General features: G+C 39.1%; 2 protein-coding genes across 2 annotated transcripts in view; one reads left to right on the top strand and one right to left on the bottom strand.

Moving 5' to 3' along the window:
* GIGYF2 (GRB10 interacting GYF protein 2) overlaps positions 1-22,080 on the bottom strand; it is a 79,086-nt gene that overhangs the window by 27,448 nt on the left and 29,558 nt on the right. The window contains exon 8 of the mRNA XM_055816819.1: positions 1,570-1,749. Coding sequence (XP_055672794.1) covers positions 1,570-1,749 — 180 coding nt within the window. The remainder of the gene's footprint in view (positions 1-1,569; positions 1,750-22,080) is intronic.
* KCNJ13 (potassium inwardly rectifying channel subfamily J member 13) lies at positions 7,868-22,069 on the top strand. Its single transcript, XM_005230630.3, has 3 exons — positions 7,868-7,984; positions 14,194-14,674; positions 15,571-22,069. The coding sequence occupies exons 2-3, from the start codon at positions 14,197-14,199 to the stop codon at positions 16,191-16,193; spliced, it is 1,101 nt and encodes a 366-aa protein (XP_005230687.1). The 5' UTR covers positions 7,868-7,984; positions 14,194-14,196; the 3' UTR covers positions 16,194-22,069.

Here is a 22,080-nt window from a genome sequence, read left to right as displayed (position 1 = left end):
TAGTACCATACAGCTGCAACTTGGTCTATCTCAAAATTAGCTAATTCTAAGAATTCTGTGAATACCTGCTAAAACTTGTAAATGAAGTTAAGTTGTCTATGACAGAAGAAATTCAATAAGTAGTAATATTTACTATGATGGAAATAAGATGAATTTTCAAAACCTTTCTCAGAACATCTAAAGCAGTTCAAGACATGAATGAACTTCTGAACTTTGAGGTCTATGCTTCCTTTTTAGCTAAAGCATGCAGGCTTGTACTTGCAAAACACTCTACTCCTAAGTATCATACTGCATCTGATCATCATGAGATACAATCGTAGCTGGCCTGATGTCATCTGAACTACATAACAAAGCAGCAGTATCTAATGAACAATCACAACCAAACACTGGGGAAAACTGCATTCTTTAAAATTTGCCCTTTAGCTCTGCTCTAAATAGAAAATATCTGATAATAAATCTAGCCTTGGGCTCGCTGCTAAATTTTAGTACAAGCTAACAGTTGTTTGAGGGCAGAGTAATATGTAGCTGCGGAGAGGGTTAGGAACAGAGGTAATGGTTGCTCACAACCATTACAGTACTGAAAAAGTCCTTTGACATGTTGGAAAGGGTGACAGACCCATTGCAAGAGCAAGCATGACACTAACTGAAGTAAAGATGTTGTCTACCTCGGCCCCAAAAATGTCCATGCTTCCTTTGCTTCCCTATAAAGATGTAACTGTGCAAGTGCCACAATCCTCCCTTGGTTCCCCAGAGGCTTTCCGCAGCCAATAAAATTAGCTAAAACTAGGATCCACAACAGGTATGACTGGCTAGCAAGATCTTCTCCAAGTAGAAAGGGGATGGGGGGGGACGGGGGGGGCGGGTAGGGCTTGAGCAGAGGGGATGTTTACTCAAATACCAAGCTCTGCTTTGTATTTCTCCTGCAACTCTAGCAATGGAATGCTGGAAAGCAAGTAAACCAGACCAACTTTGTCAGACCAGGCCAGGGGAGAGTCACACCAAACAGATGCTTGAAATTTACTGAGACAAGACATCCTGTAACTAGCTACAAGATCCATTCAGCAACATATTTTGAGATTTTCCATGGATCCCTCTTGGCATTGCAAACACATTTGGAAAACTAGAAAGAGGCCAGCAACCTGAATTGTCGTCAGCATTGCTCCACAGCCTTACATACACCACCTCATGTGGGTAACTTCTCTGGTCCTCAGCATCACAGCCACAGAGAAACGGTACTATGAAAAAAACCCTGGTTTTACCTGACACATACACACCTGGAGCACAACACAGACAAGCACACACCTGAAAAACACTGTTCCCTTAAATATGTTAGGGCATTGAAGACATCAAAAAGAAAACAAAAAGCATGCAATTTTATGCTAACCATTTTGTGACCAAGAGCCCCATGTATGACAAAACAGTATTTAATAACTAAACCCGCATGAATCTTACTCATTTTTGTCCCAAACTTTATGTCACCTCCTTTTCCTCTGCTTCCCCCATGCCTGGATTCACCCACTGCCCCTTTCCTACAACCATGGCTGCATTTTTCTCCAGATCTCCTCTCACCTGGACTGTGAGGACGCCACCTCTCACCATCCCTCCGTGACCCAGCCAGTCGCCAGCCTCCATCATCATCTTCCCCATTCTGTTCCTCCCTGAAGATGCGCCAGTTCTCGCTCTCAGAGCGTATAAACTCATGCTTCCTCCCCGTTGTTGCTGTCCCACCTTCCTCAAAGTTTGGTCTCACTGCAAAGAAAACATGCCAGTGAACACACATCCCATCTTTAGGAACCTGGAAACAAAAGGGTTGAAATCTTGCTCCCTTTGAGGCAAAAATGCACCAGAAATAAGTGGTGATAGGAACCTGGGAGAGGAATGGAAGTTCATGGAATGAAACATATGACAGGTAGATTTAGGAAATCCTGCTATATCCCTATGTTCCTTAGGAAGGGAAAGGCTAAGAAAAAACACAGAAGAAAGCAAAGCATACAAGAAACTATGACATGGATAGGAAAGGCAGAGGAGGAAAAGACAATAGTTTGAGACACAGGGAAGCATAAAAGCAAAGAAGCCAAAGTATGCACAAAGAATAAACTGCTGTATCATGAAAAGGCTCTTGCTAAAGGAAAATGGGAATGCAGTAAACTTAATTATACACATCTTATCAAAACCAAATATATTTGCTACTTCTGTAATAAAAAGAATATGAGATGTATATATTTAATCGAGTATGACGTACAGCATTCTTGCAATGTTTTAGGGACGACTGAAAATGTAAAGTAGGATTAAGGATTAAACAGGAAAAACACAGCAGTGTTAACATCATCATGTGAATCCATTTTCTGGAGAGTCAAGGTCAGCATATTAAGAGTTAGAAGCAACTATGATCAAGCTCAAGGACAAGTCTACCAGAAGTTCAGGATACAGGACAGTCTTTCAGTTCCTAATTCACATTATGTTATATTTAAATTAAAACATAAAATCCCCAAGTACTTAATGAAAAGCAACACTTGCCACAAAATGATGATAATTTTTTTATAAAAAGTATCCACAACATACACCAGTAACGCAGGCTAGACATACATGCTGCTTTCACTGTTGATTCATCCTGACAAGGATACACCACCACAGAAATAAACAGTAGTACTAGCTTCAGGACTTTTGGATTTTCTATTTCTTTAAATGTGTTTAGCTGTGTAGCAACAGAATTCTCACAGGAACCATGGTGATGCTGCTTCTTCACTGGTACTATTAACCAGTGTTAACCTGAAATTGTGTGGTTATCTGTAAAAAAAGTATTCAAGTACTAGAGAAAGGAATACTTAATTTTCCTTCTCAGTCTTAAAATCCAAAAATACAAGACGGTATTTATTGAAGATTGCATAGTATGCCTACTTGCTTAGACAGGAAAAAACAAACAGAAAGCATGACTAGGCACTAAGATTCTGGGGGTGGAAAGAGGCATTTTTAAGTTACTTAGTTTAAGGATAGGAGATTGCATTCTCCTTTCTCCACATCACACAGTTTTTGCATTCAATAAGAAAGATGAGGAAACAGGAGTAACTGAAATTTATGGCATATCAAACCTCTATTTAGAACTTAGAAATTCTTCCTACCTAGAGATATTGCACTCTGGAGAGAGGAAACACGCTATCGTTGGACTTTGCATGTATCTTGGAGAAGAACCAACATCCTTTCTCCACCATCTTAAAACATTAGACAAAAAAACCCCGTTTTTTTCCTCCAGCTCAAAGTTTTCCACAGTATATTAGTTTACAGAGGGACTATAGTGAAAGAGTACAGGTGGAATTCAATCCAGACTAGAAAATCCAAAATGTTTCCAGTTTCCCATACTCCAGGTTTACATGAAACCCTTTTACTGTTACAGGAACAAGTTTCTACAAGAATTTTCAAGATGGCAGGGCCCTTGACCTATCAAGCAGGCAGGAGAGGCAGGAAACGCCCCAAAGTTTAAGATGCAAGAGCTCTTCCAACCTGATGACTACCTGAGTGACTGCAAGTGATTACTTGAGGCCCTCAGAAAAGTAAATGGAACACCTTCCTCTTGTGTCTATATAAAAAGCTAAAGTTATTGGCTAACGAAGTACACCATCACTACCAACAGGCAATCTCAGCTATGAAGCCAAACATAGCCCAGATACACATTTACTTCATTGAAGGGGACATGTGGCTAAGGATAACTTCTTTGAGAACAAAATTTTTAAAACTGTGTATTTTGGAAGTCTCTGGTGATACTGGCTCTGAAGAAAAAACATAATAGAATTGATTGCTGGAGACACTCAACTCCATTTGGTAGGTACAATGCTGGCAAATTTACTTATCTGGAATGGATAAGCCTTTGCCGATGAAGGTCAACCACATTCTGTTTTCCCATGCTTCACATAAAACACAGGAAGGCAACAAGCCAGACAGAAAATTTAAGTCTGGGAAATGCAGGGTGGTGGTTTGTGGTTTTTTGGGGTTTGGTTTTTTTTTTTTTTTTTTCATTTTAGATGTCTGAAAAATATCACCCAGAAGAATCTAACAGGAAGTTTAGGGAAGCCTCTCAGTATTGTGCCTTGGATGGGCTTCACATAGTAGAAGACTAGGAGACAAGAGCTACAGAGCCAAGTCAGCTGAACCTAACACACAGAGATAGTGGCCCAGGAGAGAGCTGCAATCCAACAGACCAGATGAGCTTAAGACCCAGACGATAAGGAATATGCCTCATTCTTTCTGAACTTGTATTAGAATGCTACAAGAAAGAAGAAAAATGTCATTTTTATTCTGCAGCACAACACACTCGTTTTTTCCTCACTAAAAAAAGTTACCAAGAGAAAAAGGTTACTCAACTTGCTATTTTGAGACTAGAAAAATATTTTTTACGAATGTATCTATTATTTTCATCAAAATTCACAGCTACTACCTCACACATTCAGTAACATTGAGAGATTTTAGACTAACAATTAAGAAAAAAAGTTACTTCTGTCCATTACTAAGTTCAGTTGAGATTCTGGAGACAGCTCTTTAACACTGGGAAGCTATCAGTTCACAGGCTCTGTTCCACTCTTCCAAAAACATTTTGGGGGAAAAAAAAGTTACCTAAACAATACTGTGAAATCTACTCTGCCACTGAATATGCATGTGTTTTTAGCCCCTCTGCAAATACATACATGCTATAGACATACTCAAGGCAACAACTCAGGTCGTCTTAGTCCTTAAGACAGCTGGGTTTGCCCCTAAGAACTGAACTATAGAAGTCAGGTTTTGTATTCAGAATTTGCAGAAAATGGCATCCCCACCTGCTGCTGTGGGGCTTGAAAAACACATCTCCACAGAGGTGACAGACCATCAAACGCTGTCTGCCAGGATCAGACACAAGTGGGATTCTGCCCCTCCCTCCTCTGACTTTCATTGCTACAGCATTAGAAAACTAAGAAACATAGGGTTTTTTAATATATATGTATATATATGTGCTTAGAAGGGGTCAGTACTATATTTACCTGAGGATGGTATCGCCTATGATTCTGAAACCTGTCTAAACACAGCAACACTCCAGTGTGTCACATCAGATGACTGTTCCAATGCTACACTTCAGTGGAATTGAGAGAAAATGCTGTGTATCGTGACACACAAGGTTTCTGGTACTACAACACCATAGCAAGCAATATTCAAAGACAGCAAGGTATGTGTCAAAACAGACCTGCATTAGATGATCTTGAACATTAGACAGACCAGCCTGTCACAGGTTAAGGATCAGAAAAATCAAGCTACCCAGATGACAGAAAGACTGTGATAAAACTGTATACAAGGATACTTCTGCAGCTTACATCTAAACTCATAACTTCCAAAGTCCTAGCATATTGTCTTTGCAAACTATTCCTAGACTTGAGAACATTCATTTCAGCTGAAATTACTTAGGTCAGAGGGTCAGTATTTGGCAATGTTTTAAGGATGAAAAAACTAAAATGCAATCTATGGTTTTGCCTTGGACTAATTGACTGGACTTCCTGAAGGGAAGGAGCAGTAAAAGGGCACCTCTGTTCAAGTCTGTCACAAAGCCAGCAATGGTGTTTACAGAAAGTAGAGCCTACTGATATCCAGCCAAAAAAGCCTACAGCTGTGCAACACTGAGCTGAAGGGAGACTAACTGCAAAGAACAAGACTGGGATTCTGGAACATAGCCCCATGGCAACACGTTTCTGAAGACGACTTATTAACAGAATGGCAAATAACTTCTGTTCTCCATGCTGTCAGTCCATGTTTCCTATGACATGGTCACACCAAAGCGATGATTTACAGCAATACTGCTTCCTCTAAAGAGGGGAAAAACTAGGGAGAGTCTATTAAAGTGCTTTGACTTGCTCTCTAATTTCTGCTGCATACTACACTTCCTTAATAAGGTAAGAAAAACCTTTGCAGCTAGTGTTTTTAAAGAAATTCAAATGACTTTGCCTAGATGTGTAATTTTGTAGCTCATTTTACAGGAAAATAAGACAAATGGCCTTAAGATAATGTTTCTAAAGGACTACCTTCTCATTAAGGACAGTATTTGACATGCTAGGGGTATTATAAGAATACATATATTGTGAAGCAACCCACTTGTAACCAAAGTCAGTGACAGAGATACAAAGTTTTGATGTCTATTTCTAGCTTTACATTTTGTCTCCATACAAAACTCAATCTCAACAGTACATCTCAAAGAAATACTATTCAAGTATCACTCCGTATTTTTTGCTAAACCGACCATTATCCACTGTCATGACTATGGGTGAACCAGTAAATTCAAAGGAATTAGAAGAGTTTATTTTTATTTTTATTATTATGTTAAGAGAGTTTAATTTCATAACACACACCTGGAAATCACATACTCTAGCTATTTCATCTGCTGTATGATTGTGTTAAGATTTTCAATCCATTCGCTTGAATCAGATTAGAAAACCTGTGATCAGACACCACCCATCCTCTACAGTACAAAATATGGTTTGTAAGAAAATACTACTTGTAAAAAAAATATAGCCTCTTCTATTCACAAGTGGGATGTCTGTAGCGGAAGTTCAACTTTGTGAAGGGTGAAGGGCAAGTCACACTGTCCCACAGGCTTGCCACAGTGGTGGCAGTCCCCTTGCACTAGATTATTTGCCCGCGTTCTGAAGGTCACACTATGCCTATCACAATTTTTAGTGCTGTGCCTGAACATGTATTAATGTTCCATACTAATGAAGCAAAGAATTAATATTTTGCAATTTAGGGTTTGAGGGAAGGTTAAAGGGAAAAAAAATAAAAAAAGAAGAGGGAGGATTTTGTTTCCTAAGCAGGAAAGTCTACATTAATAATTTTCCCAGCAGGCCTTCAGTAGTTTTACTGAAAACAACTACAGCCTTTGTTTCACAGATCCTCTTACATCTGTCGTTCGATCAAAGCCCTCACGTCAACAGCTCACCAAGGGAAAAAAAATTAAAAGTGTGAAATACTACTGCATTACAAAGCTGGCCTCAGAGTTCGTTTTAGTAGTGCAGCATGCTGACCACTCTGCATGGCCAGTCAGCTAAAACATCTTCCCTGAATAACTCTTCTCATTTGCTAAGTAAGAGAGAAAACAGCACAAGTGAAAGTGGTTTCGTTTACTGCATGGAATCAGCAACCCACTTAATCTGCACCGTTTCATTCCTAGGCTTTAGCAAAATCTGAGATTAATTCCATGTTTTCACAAAGGAGCAACATGGAGATGGAAAAGTGGCCAGATCTGCATCTTCTGACCAGCATTAAGCTACAGTTCAGTAACACCCTCCAGACACCACCGGCTGTACCATTAGCTGCAGCCCAGCTTTGTTAAGACCAACACTCAGGAGCTCAGGACCTAATGAGAAGAGGAAGAAGTGGCACTAGACAAGCAGCAGTGAGACACTAGTGTCTCTCTTCACCTAAACAAACAGTAGTTGACACTGGTTAGAGAGAAATTATCTGAAAACAGTGTGTGTTTTTCAGCAGCACTACAGGAACTTTTCCCATTCAGCTTTTCCAGGGGAATTTTGGCCTTTTCAACTTTAACATAAAACTTTCAGATTATACAAACCTAAAAAATTATCTTGATTAAGGAGGTGAGGGGGAAGGCACCCCTTCTCCAAGTAAGTGTTTGAGGATTTCTCCTTGGCTGCTAAGGGTTTGTGTTGGGTAAAGAAATGCTCCTAACAAACCAGCATTCTTTTCCACATGATCAGAGCTAACCGGCCCCCCTGCAGGCAAAATGACCAATCAAATCAGCTTCAGATGAAAACCAACACCCCCCCCCCCAGCACTATAAACACAGGCATGAGACATACAAACCCATTTTTTAAATTAAAAAAAAAAAAAAAATCTCTACCAACCACTTGTGGGAAGCTTCTCTCCAGTGCTGGGACCAATATACAAGACCAGCCCAGACTTCCTCCTGGAACCTAGGTATTCCCCCTTCTCCTGCACACAAGCCCTTCAGAGACCGGTAAGTACGCAAATATTTTTTTTCTTTTTCTTATTGTACAATTAGAAATTGTTCTGTCATTCTTTAATCAAAGAAATCAAAGTTGTTTTCAGGGCACAGAGTTTTCTTTCTACAGCTGGCTAAATTATTACCTTAAAATGGTTTCTGATTGCCCCCCCTCCTTCAAAAAGAAGCAAAGGCTCTCTCAGATGAGCGTATCCCTAACAGAATACAAAGCAAAACTGAAGTCATCAGGCAATATTTTTTCAGGAAGTTTTCAAGTTAAACAGTGCTGGACAGACTCTGCAATGCTTCAGAAACAGAGCATTTGCAAGCCTCCAGCTAAGGTAGCCAGGTGTTGGCCAAGCGTTATGAAAAAGTCATCCTCACCTTGTCACATTCATCATAACTCAGCACTTCAGTTCCATCACAAATGAAAGTGAGCTTCACCTCATCAAGCCTGCTTTTACCATCTCTAATTATATCTCACGTCTTCAATCATTTTCAAATCAATGCATTCTCTGTGCTTATGGACACACTGTGAGCTAGCACTGCTGCCCAGGAAGCCGTGCACAGGCATCAAGCACGAACTCCAACATCCCAGAAAACTCGAGTTATTCTAGTCAAGCTATTACAAAGTCTGCATCACACAGGGCAGGACTGCTCTTCAAAACCAGCAAGCTCCCACAAAAGATGGATGGCAGCAGACTTCTATTACTGCAGCCTTACATCAAATAAAATCCTCCCTCTGTGAATTTACTCCTTCATTAACAAGACTACATTTTGGACTTAGCTTTTTCTACAAGGTTTTAATCTATACAAGCATATTTTAAAGCCTTAAACAATATTTAAGCCAAGTCTTGGTAAAGTTTTTTCTGTTTCTATAAAGGTGGCCAGACTAGTTGGTCCAATCAGATATTACCTCAGAATCAAGAATTTAGAGTTTATATGAATCCTCACAGTAGCTTCAGCATGCAAAAACACATACAAAAAATGGAGCATTACAGATGTTCCCAAAAATCCAAGTATCTAAGCAGTCTTGTTTTCTGTACTATTAAAAATAAAAAAAGACACGCTCTCCCATTTTACCAAAATTTTGGTAGCTTTTTGTTTGTTTGGGGTTTTTTGAAGTGCATTCTGTAGTAAGCTGTCACAGAAGGTCAAAAGTACAAGCTCTTGCATCCTATCCTTTGTGGCACTTGCTTTGAAAAGCAGGACTTGGGCTCACTAAATTAGAAGTTCCCATTTTTACAAGACTTGCTTATATGTGCAGCAAGTCCTAAAAACTGTTATCTTAATTCTGCAGACTGCTTGGAAAAAACAGTTTTGTCACAAACTATTCCCATTCATCTCAATGAGGCGTTAGCTACAAAACCTAAAGGACAAACGTGTTTGAAATTTTAACTATCCTACTAACAACTGCAGCAGAAGCTTTCAACCAAAGCAGTTACTCTAACTGAATTACCTCCTACATTTCTAAGATTGTCCCTTAATGTAAGTTTTATGATCCAGTCATGTCATCAAGACTGAAAAAAAACTTCATTTCCTAATACTAATGTCAGAGCATCTCAAGGATTGCCACTCAATCTAATAACAATACCAACATTTTAATAGCATGAAAGTGTCTTTTAAAAAATATATATTTGTTCTTTTTGCAAAGTGCAGAGGCAACAACACATCTGCATGATCACAGCTTGGAGTACAGAGATGACAGAAACTAGTAGAAGATTATGTGGACCCACATCAAGTAAAGAGGGAATGTACACATTCCCACAGGGTCATGCCAGCACCACCTGGGTTCTAATAAATCTTCAAATTATGCTACCGTTGTAAGCAGTTTTTGCAGTTACTCCCAACAGCAGGTACTCTTGACTACTTCACTGTCATAATGAAGCAGTACACTAAAAACTGCCTGAAATCCCTTCCAAGGTCAATTAGAACAATTTGAAGAGCAGAAGTTGGGCAGGTAGGGCAGCACTGCAGGAGTCTACCCTGAACACAGCTCCACATAAAAGCACTCAGGCTCCTAAGATGGTTGCAGGTGCATTAACATACTGAGCTGAAAACAGGCTGGAAGCATCACTTTAAATACCTTCAACCAAGAAGGCAAACAAACTGCTGCAAACGAGCCCCCCTACAATCCTACTGAAGTCTTTAACAGCTGAGCTGCTTCTGTCAAGAAAAAGGCTAAGCAAGAGGAAAGAAGAGGAAAGCAACACGGTGGCGTGAAGCAGCAATGTTAACAAAGGGCTGTTACAACTCAAGGAAGATCTCGGTCAAAAAGACAGAGCACGGGAGATCAGTATGCTGGGTCATGAATTTCAGAAATGCAAGCAATATACTAGAGCTGTAAGGCAAGGTTTTATTACACAAAAATCATTAGCAAGCCAGGTCAGTTTAGAACCTGCCCAACTCCTAGGAAAAGGGAAACTGTGACTTTGATTTAAAAAGGTAGTACTCACCCTAAACTGACTTGTCTTAGAATGGCAAATAGAAGGAAGAAGCCAGAATGAGGGACAATGACGGCAAAGAGACTAAAAAAAGGTCGAAGAACAGACATGCACACTACAGTTGGTGATAACCATTACATTTTCAATAGGCTGGAAACAGGAAGACTTAAGACATACTGAATGCAGGATGAAAAACTGGTCAACATGCCAAAAGATGTTTAGAAAAGTAATTCCTGACAGTTCCGGTCTTTCCAGTCAAGGGCTATCAGCTGGGAGATGGAAGAACACCTCAAAGCTGTAACAGTTTCACAAGTCAGGAACCAGGGAAAGCAAAGCCAGACAAACTGCATAACGTTAAGTTAAGAGATTACATTAGACAAATCTGGATTAAAAACACAGTAGGTATTTAGCAGTGAGAGATAAGTATACTCCCAAAAACAATGCAGAATTTTTCTTTTCAAGTCAAAGTTTAATGTCTTTCCAAAACATACACTGTTTGAAACTGGGATTAATGTGGGGACATCAAGGAACATGCCAGGCAGGGGATCACATCAGATGGTCCAAACTGTACTTTACAACGTCATTAATTTATCACTAACAAAGAAAGAAGGTATTTGTATTTTTTACTACATTGGGCAACAAAAAGAGTAGAAAGAAGGCAGTAATTCTTTTTAAATTCAGTCACATCTACTCCTAAATTGACTTTGCTTTTGAGAATACAGAGGACTGATCCTCCAGCCCAAGTAAGCTATTTCTCACAGGGCAGTTCTTTCACCTCTTATTCTAAACCAACTGCAATGCTCTCGGAACCTATCTGCAGTTTCTTACCCACTTTTCCCCACCCCAAGAAGTTGAGACTTGTGGCTCAAAGCTATCAATAGCTTTTGCAAAATCAAATAAGATTTTTTTTTTAAAAAAAAGAACCCAAATTGTTTTGGAACTCAAGCTTACACACTTCCAGTGCTATCACTGCCATCAAATTAGAAGCCTAATATTTTCAACAGTCCTAGACAATAAAAATCATAGGCCTATATATCAAATCAGACCAGAGCAGTAACCTGGTTAACCTTAGCAGGCAAATTCCCCTGCTGGGAGTCCCATGGAGCAGAGACACAAGACTGTTGTAAACCGTGCTGCTGGGGGCTAACGGAGTTTCTCTTTCTCAAGTACCTTCAAAATCTGTCAGTAATGGATCCTCCCCCACAGAAAAGATCCTAAACAACCTGACAATGAACACTAACTAAATTTTTTCAGAGCTTTAAGTCAAAATTAAATGATCAATCAGCTCCCAAGAAAGCTCCTTGACAAAACTGAGACCCTGCAATGCTCACAGCGTTTTGCTCTGAGTAAAGTCTGTGGCACCCAAGCACATTACCTTAGCATTGATATATGGAAGACACAAAGTGTAGCAAAGAAAAAGTGTACCACATTAAGTATGTTTTTCCTTAATGTATGTAACACTGTAGAAAAAAGGCTTCTGTCACCAACCAGTCTGTATCAGGTTAATTCTCACAGCGTTTGTTTGTTTTGCAAACCTGTATTACTTGGAAGCTACTAAGCAGATGCTGCCCTCCAAGTACCATGAGAACCTACAGAAACACATCAATTTTGGTTTTGTGTTTTGTTGTTTGTTTTTTCAAGAATGCATGATGTTTACACCCAGAACCATGTTGTTCTGCAGGTGTTCTCTATTCACACAAATACTGTGTGTACTCCTTATCCTAAGATGATAAAACCAAGGCATCATCCACAGCTCATTTTAAGCATGGTCCCCATCATTCTTCCCATTCGGAGAAGCCCCTTTTTCCAGCTCCTTCACAGCATCCAGAAAGGCTTTTCTAAATCTCAGCACAAGGACTCTGTTCTACAGACAAGTTGCTAATCATTTGGCTCCTGAAGCATTTAAAACTGTATTCAGGTTATTTTAAATTCTGTAACAGTGCAGCAAGACTGAAAACTCATTTACAGAGCTGTATCATAGATGAAAGATCAAACTCAAATGAAGGTCATGCTATAAGCTGAATGGACTATGATCAGAATCCCCCAAGAAATGTAACCTGGCACTACTGACCAGGAAAATCTCAGTAAGGCCACTGTATTCTCCAGCACAGGGAGCTGTTTCAAAATGCTCCTTTCTAGGGGATGTGAAATGAAAAATAAAAATGGGGGGAAAACCACCAAATCCCACTCAGGCCATCATCTACCCTACCTCCTTTGACTACATGAATAGAAGAAATAGCTGAATGGTTTTGAGAACCTACAGAAGGAAAGAAAAAAAATTTACCTAAATATTCACTGCCATGTCAATTCCCATACTTCAGCATGCATTAAGTGAAAACAAAAGAGAATGTTCTGTCTTTACTAAAATTTGGTAACAAGATCAAGTAAGCAGTCACAAGACATGCTGGTTTACAGCATCAAACATCACAAGAAAGATTTTTACCTTCCATAAATTCATTCTGAAGTTCAGGATCCTTAGATCTAATGCATTTCAAGATAAAACTAAGACAGCACTCATGGGGAGAAAAGAAATCCAATTCCTCTAGGCTGTCTGTACACTTGTATTATACACTGAAACAGTCGTAATTCAAAGAAAGGTCAAAATTGATAGGAAACCAAAGCTGACTAAATACACCATGTATAATTATGATTTGCAGAATTTATTTTTTTTAAAAAATCCTCTGTCGTTCTACAAACAAGCTTCCTCCCAATCTTCTTTAAGTAGGCTGTACACATTGTGAAGTCTATCTTACATGAACCTGTATTTAATTTTAATGTGTCCCAGGTGAACTTTAATATTCAGTATTTATAAAATTTATGGATTTGAGTGGCCAGTGTCTTTTCAAAAGACACTTGAGCATCTCTGACAAGTTTGGCAAGTTTCGAGGTTTAATAGTAAATAAAGGAGCCTAACATGTCAAATACCCACAACTATCCATTTTGCTTCCCACATTTGCAATTCCACCTTCACCCCTAATTCCCATACACTTGCTGTCCTATGTTCTTATTTGGTCACTAATAAAAAGTACACTGCTTTGGCAGCCTAGATTTCAAATTACATCACAGTATATTTTCAGCATTGGTCTCCTGCCCTCTTTCCACCTGATCCTTACACGAACAACCTTAGACTCCCAGAAGCAGCTCTGCCCCAAATATTGGAATTCTGCTTAACTGGACATGGTGGGCCCAGACAGCAGTCATTTCCTTCAGCTAGGAAAGTCCGAAAGGGCTACTAGGTAAACCACAGCATTCCCCTAACATGCATGAACATGTTAGCAAAATAATATAAAAAACATTATTTCCATAGCACTATTGTTAACAGTGTTCATAATAGTATCTGTAAACTATTATACTGTTAAAATGTAAACTATTATGCTTCTAAAGAAGTTATTAAAACTGATACAATCAGACAAAATTCATTTTCTTTTCCGATACAGCATGCCTAATCACATCCCACCCACCCCTAAAGAATTAAAACATGCAACTCAAATGTAAATTTAGGAAGGTAAAGTATGAAAGTTATATTTAAACAACTAAGCAGGGAAAACCTGAGAAGCAGTCAGATTTTTAAACTTAATCTTTTAGCAAAGTATTACCACAAAGAGTGGTAAATTCCTCTCCAGGCTCCTGACTTAATCTTCTCTGGATTGCAATCTATAAGCCCTCCTTTGTTGGCTGCAGCATTTCAACCCCTGCTGATGTGTCAAAATCTGTGAAAGTTAGGCAAAATACAAATACGCTGCACTGTATCACATTTTTTCCTTTTTTTCTCTTTTCTAGACAATGACAACTGATATGATAGAGAGCAATAACACGAAATCCAGTGCTCCCCTACTGACCCAAAGATACCTGAGGATGGTGACCAAGGATGGACATAGCACATTCCAGATGGATGGTGCCCAAGGAAAAAGTCTGGCATACCTCCGAGATGCATGGGGAATATTAATGGACATGCGGTGGAGATGGATGATGCTTGTCTTTTCTGCTTCTTTTGTCATTCACTGGCTAGTCTTTGCAGTGCTTTGGTATTTTCTGGCTGAGATGAATGGGGACCTGGAGCTGGACCATGATGCTCCACCTGACAACCATACTATATGTGTCAAATACATCACCAGCTTTACAGCTGCTTTCTCCTTCTCACTGGAGACGCAACTCACAATTGGTTACGGCACTATGTTCCCAAGCGGGGACTGTCCCAGTGCTATTGCACTGCTTGCAATACAGATGGTCCTGGGGCTCATGCTGGAAGCCTTCATCACAGGTAATCCTTCATATTTAATCTTTAAACAGAATAGGTGTAACAATTAAGATTTAAGAAATGGAGCTAGAATAGTGATCATATTTATATCTGAACGAACAATTAGGTCAGTCACTACAAGGATAGTAAGATTTTGGCTATGTAGTAGTAAAAGTTCAAACTCCTTTCATTAACAAAAGTCATAAAGTAGGCGACAGCAGGATAGGGACTTGAGAGTTCCACTATGCATTGGGCAATACTTGTGGCAGACCCCCACTTATTCTCAATCACTTATTTCTTATACCATTATGTCTTCAGGTCTTTTCCATGGAATTACAATATTTAAAGTCAATTTGCTTTGATTTTCAAGTTTACTTTTGTCTAGCTGAAGTATTTTTGTTGATCTTTAAGTCAGCATTTGCATATTCCTTAGTACCTTATGTAAAAGTAATGAGAACTTTTACAATGTCACAGCTATTTCAAAGTATTTAAAATTATTTAAAGTAATTTTCAGGTTTAAAGTATTTCAAGAGACTTAAAAAATACACAGGTTAGTTTACCGTGTATTAACAAAGAGCTTCTCCAGTGGCAGCACACCAAGATCAGGTATTACTACCAATTACAGTAAATCGTGGCAAGCCAAGGGCTCTCCTTCCTACAGCTACAATTCATTCTCTAAATACTAGTAGGGGAACATAGTTTAGGAAAAGAACCATTTCAGGAATGCTGTATTTTTAAAACAAGAACAGGTTAGTGTGCTGCCAATCTAGCAGTTTTCAGACATGCAGGCTGAGGCTAGAAGGACCATGTCCACCCAAGCCTGCTTCTGTTCCTTTGGACTGGTTCACAGAGCTCAGAGGCTGCAGGGAACCAATCCAGGCACTGTGCTGGTTTTCAGTTTGTCCTTTTCCACGATGCAGGTGCTTTTGTGGCAAAGATCGCTCGACCCAAGAATCGGGCATTCTCCATCCGCTTCACCCGCTCTGCCGTAGTGACGCACACAGAGGGAAAGCTGTACCTTATGTTCCAGGTGGCCAACACACGCTCCAGCCCACTAACTAGCGTCCAAATTTCTGCTATACTCTACCAAGAACAAGAAAATGGGCAGCTGCACCAAACGAGTGTTGACTTCCACCTAGACAGCATTACTTCGGATGAGTGTCCTTTTTTCATCTTCCCACTGACCTACTACCATTCAATCACCCCATCCAGCCCGCTGGCTGCTCTCCTCCAAAGAGAAGCTGCTCAGCATTTTGAGCTGGTTGTCTTTCTGTCAGCTGTGCAGGAGGGCACAGGAGAAACGTGTCAAAGGAGAACGTCCTACCTCCCCTCAGAGATCATGCTGTACCATCGCTTTGCCTCTGTGCTAGCCCGCAATGCCAAAGGTGAATATCAGATCAAGATGGAGAATTTTGACAAGGCTATTCCTGAGCTCCCAGCTGCAGCTGACTCAAAGAGTCCAAAAAGGACTGACAAGGAGATCCGCATCAATGGGCAGCATGCTGACAGCTTCCAGCTCTCTGAGACTGGCCTCACAGAATAAAGAGAGCAGACTTTGAACTTTGTGCTTTTTTAATTATTAATACATTAAACTTTCAGGTTCCATTTACAACCTTCCTTCCTTGCCTGCCCTGCCATCTTCTAGTGATCTTTCTCTTGTACTCCCATCCTTTTGATTACAACATAATACGCAGAGTAAAGAGAACTGGTGTGCCCACGTAAACTGAGGAAAGGCTGGATTAACCACCCAGGACAACGTCAGGTACAAGATTCACAGTACTAATTCTTGGAAATTAAAAGAGCTGCATGCCAAATTCACCAGACTACAATTAAAGCCGCACCGTCCCTGAAAGGAGAGAACTTCAAAACTCCCAAAGCTGACCAAAATCATAATTAACCAGCTTGTGACAAAATGGAATACACCACAGAACAAAAAACTCAGCCAAAACCAATACAGGGTAATTCAGTGAATATATTAATTCTGGTATAAGCAACTCTATTAATCCAAGATCCTAATTTTTCTGTCCTCTTAACTCTTTGGGGATACAGAGTTATGAGTTTTCAGATGGCCGAATTCACTCTTAGAAAGTACTGCCAATCTCTCATGGCAGTGAAAAGCACTCCTGCTGTGCTTATTAAGCAAAATTGTAAATACTAACTGTAGTTCTTCCTTCTGCCAAATAAGAGAACATCTCATTTCAAGACAGGTCTATGAAGACACTATCAAAAAAATCTTGACGTATATGACAGCTGCTGCAGCGGAAATTTTTTCGTGTCTGGAAACACTGAGTAAATTATTTAGCAGTGGAAAACAAACTACTCTAAATGAATTAATGTACTTTTTTTTTTTTTTAAAAGGACCATACATTCCACATGTTCTCACCTTTGCGCTGCTTGTCTCAAGTAGATCTGACCCAGAAGGGTGCACTATATACATGAAAAGAACTGCATCCATTTATATTTTATGCTTTTTAACATCAATATTTGCCTGTACACACAGCACAAAAATATTTAGACACAGTTGAATCAATTTTAAAATAAAAAATTAAAACTATACACAAGACTTCTGTATTTAAGTGCCTCATAACTCTATTGCAATTAAGACACTGTTCTGAAGTTCCTAATTTAAGTAGCTAAAGGATAAACAGAATGATGGATAATTATTTCCAAGCTCTCAACAAAAGCAGTGCCTATTATGCATTCATACCTGCACAGACAAGTATCAAAATAAAGTAAAAGTTATCCATCAAGTGTAAAAGACTTTTTTACCAGAAACCAAGGTGGCATAAAACACAACTTTCATTGACAACAGCATAATACACTACCAAATACGCATCCTTTTAGCTTCACTGAAGTGGTCAGGAGCAGGAAAAACAGTCTCAAGCTATCTGATGAGATACTGTTTAAGGGAATTCTTCTCAAGCCCCAGAACTCTGTTAATGGAAGTGTGTTCACCACCCAAAAAAAGTTTGCAACAAGGTACTTTGTTTTAGGGTCTGGGGAAATTGGAAGCAGTCCCACAGAAGCATTTTCACACAGGAAAGGGGAATGAGGCAGAGGGCCTACATTTTCACTGCAATTCAACTCTCATTCCGATATTGTTGAACTGATATGTACTGCCTCCCCACATTCCAGACCTCAGACAGATCTGGGTTTACTACAGATACTCTGAAAATATCCTTTTTTAAATTTAATTTTATGTAAAAGCATTCATTAATATTATGGAGCTTGGACAGCAACACACTATCAAGTTACATTGTCTTCATCCCTACTTTTCTTAGCTGTTGACGCATATGCGGACTAAAGATCCTTTTTCCACCCTCATATCAGTACCAATAATTAAGTACTTCTTGCAAGTGTCATTTCCATGTTCTCCATCAATCTAAGACATTGAGAAGGGCCTTACAAATTAAGAACCAGCACAAGAGCAGTAGAACAGATTCCTGTGTCAAGTCTGAAAAAACATTTATGATGAGAGCAATATTCTGTGTGAGGTATTGTTTTTCCCATATATCACATACTCCAATCTCAAGACAAACCACTTGTTCTAAAATTCAGATACATAATCCCAACAGGACAGTACCATAATCCAACCATTTAGAGCCAAAGTTATAAAAAGCTATTTCTAATTTCTATTAACACCTAATCAAAGTGTGGGCAGCTTGCTTTGGTTTCTACATGACTTGATACTTTGAAGTTGTCCTGGTTTTTAAATAATTTTCTACTTACAGATTTGGTTCAAAAGCAAGGGAAAAAAGCAAGAATAAAGAGAAAAATACGTTTAGTATACACTAAACACAATGTTCAAATACTGCATTTTGGAATGTAAAGCTCAATACTACTACAGAAGCAAATTAGTCAAACAACTGTGTAGTTACTTCAGAACAGCTGCAGAACAAGGGGTAAACAAAACACCCCTATTGCTTTTACAGTTCTAGAGAGCTGATGAACCATGGATGTCTGAAAGTATTGGAAACATGGCATGGCCCAACACTGGAAAGCAATCCTGGAGAAATTGCTGATTGGGGTGATGCAACGAAACTGCACTCTACATTTTGACTAACATCGCAAGGCCAAGCTGGTGATGAGCTCCTTTGGATGCACTTCTTGCTAGTGAGGTAGGGAAGAAAAACAAGCCAGGCAGAATAGGGGGTAAGAGCAACTCAAAGAAATTCAACATCCTTTTAATAGTCACTTGGACACCCTTTTTAGATTCATCTTCTTAACCTAACCAAAAAACACATTGAACAAAACTCAGTCAGGTTGCTCAACTGACTTACTGTCTTGTTTAATCTACATTACAACTAGTTACTACCAGTGTGTAATTGCTGGTAACTAATCAAATCCCCTCAGCTACTAAGCTGGTATTAGTCAAGAGGTTGCACAGAAAATTAAGCAGCTATCTTGCAGTTCTAGAAGAGAGCCATAATCAAGAAAACTTGATCATTTTCTTTGCTAATGGCCTCAGCCTTCCAGAAGGGATTCGGGTTCTCAATGAAGTCCATCAGGACTGTGACAGTGGGCAACAGAAACTCGCAAATACTTTGTACATCTTCAATTCACATACTGAAACTAAGAACGTACATTGTTTATGTCATGAATTAGACAAATGTGAACTTGCAAATTGTTGTGAGCACTGAAAAAGCAATTTTTAAGAACAGTTGTTCTTAAGTGTGTTGATCATATTTGAGAAGTAATTCTTTGTTGAAGGTCTATTACTTTTTTAATCTCGTGATTTTAATAGAGGGGTTCTTGCACTGTCATCCATTATGAATGACCAGAACAGTTTAATAATAGATCTCTTATTAATTCTGGAATATGATCGCCCAGAACAAAGAACATGAAAAGTTGGCAACTCAGTAAATTATGTAATCTGAGGCTAAGCCAAGGCTCTACAAAAGAGCAATGAAAAACTGAAGTACAATAAAGTTGGGGAATAAAATCTTACATTAAGGAGTTTAACAAAAACCAATACATGCCTCTGCTAAAGCACGCTGGCCTGAATTATAAACTGCATGTCAGTTCATTCCTTGATCTTATTGCTTCTCCCAGTGTTTTGTGTGGTATACTAGTGCTTGGTATTAATGTGGGACTTCTTTTGGCACATCTGTATCCTTATCTCACACTCAAAATATTTTGTCATTGGAAAGCCTTTACGTAACAGTAACTACTTGTTCATTAAGGCTTGAGTCAAAACAGACCAATACCTTCCGTTAACAATTTTGTGCTCTCCACCTTATTTCTCTTTGAAAGTAAAGAGGAGAGGAATGATGTTCCCGCTTACTGGGAAATTAATCTCTAACATAGCAATATGCAGACAAACTACTATTAATATAAAAAAACCTGTTTTAACAAAACTTAAGATTGCAGGTCTCTTGCTTCTATCGTACGTGCTACAGAGCTTTCAGTCAAGTAAGATCAAAATAGAAGAGAAATAGAACAAGAGACTTAATAGAAGCAATCAGGTGCTACAGAAAGCTTCATGATTTGAGAATAAGTACACCATGCCTCACAGTGAACCAGGACTTCCACAGCACACATGAACACCATCTTTTATAGAAAATGGTTCACAGAAGATGTATTCCAAAGTACTGATCACTAGTACTTGCTATAAACAACACAGGCCCTATACTAGCTGAAGCATTAACCCTCACTTCCAGGCAGGTCAGCTTCAGTAAGTACATCTTGCATACTGTAAATTCTTCTCATTTTCAGCTGAGAGATACATCTCATCCTAAACTGACATGCAATATTTTTATCACAGTCTAGATCACACATGGTGCATTCTATAGTCTGGATCTGGAGGTGTTGTAATTTTATCACAACAGGAAGGGGCTAAATAAAGTGGAATCAACAGTGGGATATATATTCACATCTGTGTGTCTTTTGTAAAAAATGCACTCCTGAAATCTCAGTAGCACTTATTTTTTCCTATTCTCATTTTTTTTCCCAAAAGGTCTCTGAATATAAAGGCACACTAAAAGTCTGAAGTTTCACTACTGGCATTTAAAAGATGGATAATCTCAGACCAATCTCAAGTTATTTTTAGAAGTAACCTCTTTTTAAGGACAACAACGAGGAAAACAAGCAACATCTTAGTTTTGTGTTAACTTTCAACTTAAAAACCAGAAAAAAGCACTGTTTAAAATAGATAAAAAAAATAATGTCCTATGTGGAGAGAGGACTGGGAGAGCTTTGAAAGCAAACATGGTAATTTACGACTCTCAAGGCATGTGCCACCATGGTAATCTGGAAGGTTCTTAAAATGAAAACTTACGCTTCTCTCACCACAAAAACCACCGATAGCTAAGCAGGGATTAAAATACATTCCTGTCAACTTCTAATTGCAACTGAATCTCTTCGGGTTTGTCTTGAAATTGGACCTGCAACTGTCTTCTCTGACCTATGCTTTATCAATATATTCAGTAAGGAGGATATTTAGCTAAGACTCATCCAGCGAAGACCAAGAGATCCTCTGGGTCCTAAAAAAGACAAGACTCATTTTTGTACTTTTACTAGTACAAAAGCTCTCACTAAGCACAGCTATGGTACATGCATGTGGAAACATGCCATGGAAAAAGAGCAAGGTCATACCACTGAACAATGAATACATAAACCTATGAAGCAGAAAATCACTGTAGCTACCATACAACCAGTTGATGGAGAACTTTAAAGGAAGTTCTTCCCACTCTCAGAATACAGATTTTACCTAAATGGATACGTTTCATCTCCAAGATGACAACCCACTCCAAGTTCAGATGAACATTCAGACAGATACTGGGTCACAATTAAAGATCCAGTATTCTGCCTCAATGTGGCCAGGGTGAAGCATTTATGAAACAGAACAGAAAAGAAAAGGCAGAGAGGGGGACCAGACAATAGCCTGAATGAACAGAAGATCTGTATGACTTCAAAAAATTTGACAGACAGCAAATCCATCAGCATGGAAACCTCAGAACATTGCTGCTGGGATCTACCTCACACTAGCAAACACTCAAAAAAAATTAATAGTTCACATGGTCCAGAAGTCCTATAAACCAAAAGAGCACACACCAGGAATGTTTTAAAAGCTGAAAAGCTGCATTGAAAAGGCATATTGCCACAGCACACCTGTTAATCACTACCTACTCCTTTCACAGAGGTACAGGGATGTTGTTCCAGCTGTAGACATCACATCTTAATTGAATAAACAGAACCTACTTAGTGCAGATATTTCTTATCTAAAACATTTAAACATCTAATAGTGAAAACACCACAAAACAAGAAAGACAACTTTGAGAACACATTTAAGTAGCCTGGCACAGTATCATGAATCTTGTATCATCAACATACTGGGAGCAATAAGAAAGGTTTATGTACATACAGGTCCCTTCCACAAAACACACCCTGTTCCTCCCTCCCATTTTCAGCCCATACAGTAACAAAACCAT

The sequence above is a fragment of the Falco peregrinus genome, chromosome 12, assembly GCF_023634155.1.
Source record: "Falco peregrinus isolate bFalPer1 chromosome 12, bFalPer1.pri, whole genome shotgun sequence".
NCBI lineage: Eukaryota > Metazoa > Chordata > Aves > Falconiformes > Falconidae > Falco > Falco peregrinus.
This window is presented reverse-complemented; position numbering and strand designations above follow the sequence as displayed.